The following is a 2,843-nucleotide window of genomic DNA, read 5'->3' on the forward strand; positions in this document are numbered from 1 at the left end:
GAACTAGGTGTGAAACTCATATATTATATTAGTTTATTTAAAAAAAATAAATATGAAATTTTAACAATTTAAAAAGTTTGAATTTATATAAAAAATAAGAAAAATTTTGAATTATTAAAATTAGTGAGGATTTAATGTATTGAATACATTACATATATAAATTATTTCTAATAAATATCTTACATATATATTTTTTTACATATTAAATGTGGAATTTTAATTTAATAAAATGAAAAATAACAAATGGAAATAGAAAATTTAAAATTTTTAGAACATGTCATATTTAAAAGAAGATATGTATAAAAAAAAAAAAGAAGATATGATAGAACACCTTATTTTTTTAGAGCAGATAAATATTAAATAGAATTACTCCAAATTTGATATCAGTACTAGCATTGATTTATCTTACATTGGAAATTACAATACTGCCCTTCCTTTTAAGAACATTTACACTTCTGTCTTTGTTTTATTTGGCCAAAAACAGCGAAACCCACACACATCAAGAGCATTCAGGTCTTATTCTTCAATCAAACCTTCTCAAAGTGTTGGCCATCATTTATTAATAATATCTATCTATTAAACAACACCCAACACAGTTTTTGATGGATCCCAAGGGCTCACAGTATCATCATCATCATCATCATCATCCTCAGCAGCCACACCAAGTTTCCAGTTTTTTGACTCTCCCACAACCCACCACCACCACCACCACCATGGCTGATCACAACAACAAGTCTTGTTCAGAAATCAAAGATTTACAAATCGTAGTCGCGGAAAAAGAAAAAGAAGACGGTGGAGCCAAAAAACAACCACAATTATCAGTCAAACGAAGTTCCAACAAAGACCGGCACACCAAAGTTGAAGGTCGTGGTCGTCGGATAAGGATGCCTGCACTTTGTGCGGCGAGGATTTTTCAACTCACGAGAGAATTAGGTCACAAATCTGATGGAGAAACCATTCAGTGGTTGTTACAGCAGGCGGAGCCGTCGATCATCGCCGCCACCGGTACCGGAACCATCCCTGCTTCCGCGATGGGGGCAGCAGGTGCAGCTTCACTCGGAGCTTCCATTTCAGTCGGATTGCAACACAAAATTGATGAAAATAGTAGGACCAATTGGCCATTAGTTGGTGGGAATTTGGGGGTAGGTAGACCCACAAACCACATGGCTACATCTCCGGCTCTATGGCCCGCCATACCCACATCCGGATTTGGGTTTCATTCTTCTTCATCGTCATCTGGTCCATCTGCTAACAATCTCGGCAACGAAAGCTCCAATTATTTACAAAAAATTGCATTTTCAGGGTTTGACTTGCCCACTTCCAATTTGGGTCCGATGAGTTTTTCTTCGATTTTAGGCAATCATCATCATCAACAGCAGCTTCCGGGGTTAGAACTCGGCCTCTCTCAAGATGCTCATATTGGGGTTCTAAATCAACAAGCTTTGAACCAGATTTACCATATGAGTCAAGCTAGAATGCACCAGCACCACCAACAACAACAGTCTTCAAAGGATGATAATTCTCAAGGTTCAGAGGGTCAGTAGAACTTTCAGATCAAGCTATTATAATGAAAAATGAAACCCAAATCTTTCAGCTCTTTTGGATCATGGGGTTTCTGTGTTGTATTGTATAATTTGCCTAAAAAAGAAAAGAGAGTAAAAGAGACTGATAAAGATGTTTCAGAGCTTCATCAGTATCAAAAAAAAAAAAACAGTTGTATATTAGCAGGTGCTTTTGGGGTTTCCCCTCTCTGACACCATCCTTTTTCTTTCTGTAAATCTTATAGCTTTGTTTTTCCATTTAAATACATATTTCTTGATATCGTATATACATATATATTGGTGGGGACGATAGGGCATGTTGGTTTTGCAGGGCGAATCAATCAAGACCTTTCTTGTTTAGTTTCAGATGTGTGTTTTACTCTAGTAGCAGCATACAATACTACCCCTTGTTAATATATATGTGTGTTTTGAGGAAACATCTTAAAGGAGTACGTTGCTTTCTTTCTACTCTTTATGTTCAAGTCATTAACAAAAATGTTTAGTTGGAGTTACTAATTAGAGGTTAGCGTGTCGGCGTAAATAGCTATGTTGTATTTCGGAAATCGGGTGTGGTTCCGTGTCATGTCTTTAGGACCTGTAATCTGTTATTCTTTCAGCAATCCCCCGCTTTCGTAACACATCCACTTATACGAGAGTACACTATGGGCCCACATGATGGCTAACATGGAAGTCCTGTACAACAAGGAGCCTAATCTATATTCTTTTATTTCATTATGTTTATTTATCAGAATTTTATTAAGATAAAAAAGTCAATACATATCGACGTAAAGCAGACGGACAACGATCTGTATTGAAACGAAAAGTTTTATAGAGTACAAAACTCTTTGACTATTTCTGTAAATATATCATCCGAAACAAACTTGTTGGTTTGTTGTAAGATCTTAAGATTATGGGTTGTGGTAACCAGAGTTGAATCATGACTAGGGGCTGAAACGATCAAGTCTTCGGTTTAGTCTAGGCATGTGAGTCATCAAGAGTTTTGCAGGTTCGAGTTATTACGTTTGAAGTTTGAAATTGATGTATTTAATTTTTCTACGATCATAAATAAATTCAACCGGACACTCAATTTATTTGGCAACAATAATGGTCTATAGTATGGAAATAAAAAGAGTCACGGGTGGTCCCTTATTCTATCTTGACTATACATAATACATCGCACATTTAACCCAATAATCCTAACGTCATGTCATTGAGAGTCTCTTTCCATCAATTCTCAATTTCATATTGGTTTATGTACGAAGGCATAAATTTTTGTGACTATCGTATTTAATAGTTTGACGA

General features: G+C 35.7%; 1 protein-coding gene across 1 annotated transcript; it reads left to right on the forward strand.

Moving 5' to 3' along the window:
- The first annotated feature begins 448 nt into the window (after nucleotides 1-448).
- Nucleotides 449-1,826, forward strand: LOC145087825 (transcription factor TCP20-like). The gene has a single exon (XM_079025902.1). The coding sequence runs from the start codon at nucleotides 603-605 to the stop codon at nucleotides 1,542-1,544; it is 942 nt and encodes a 313-aa protein (XP_078882028.1). The 5' UTR covers nucleotides 449-602; the 3' UTR covers nucleotides 1,545-1,826.
- The last annotated feature ends 1,017 nt before the right edge of the window (nucleotides 1,827-2,843 follow it).

Source organism: Lactuca serriola, chromosome 2 (assembly GCF_051521515.1).
Source record: "Lactuca serriola cultivar US96UC23 chromosome 2, Lser_US96UC23_V15, whole genome shotgun sequence".
Classification (NCBI taxonomy): domain Eukaryota; kingdom Viridiplantae; phylum Streptophyta; class Magnoliopsida; order Asterales; family Asteraceae; genus Lactuca; species Lactuca serriola.

Coding starts and splice junctions, on each gene's coding strand:
- LOC145087825 (XM_079025902.1), top strand. CDS start 603: ATGGATCCCAAGGGCTCACAGTATCATCATCATCATCATCATCATCCT.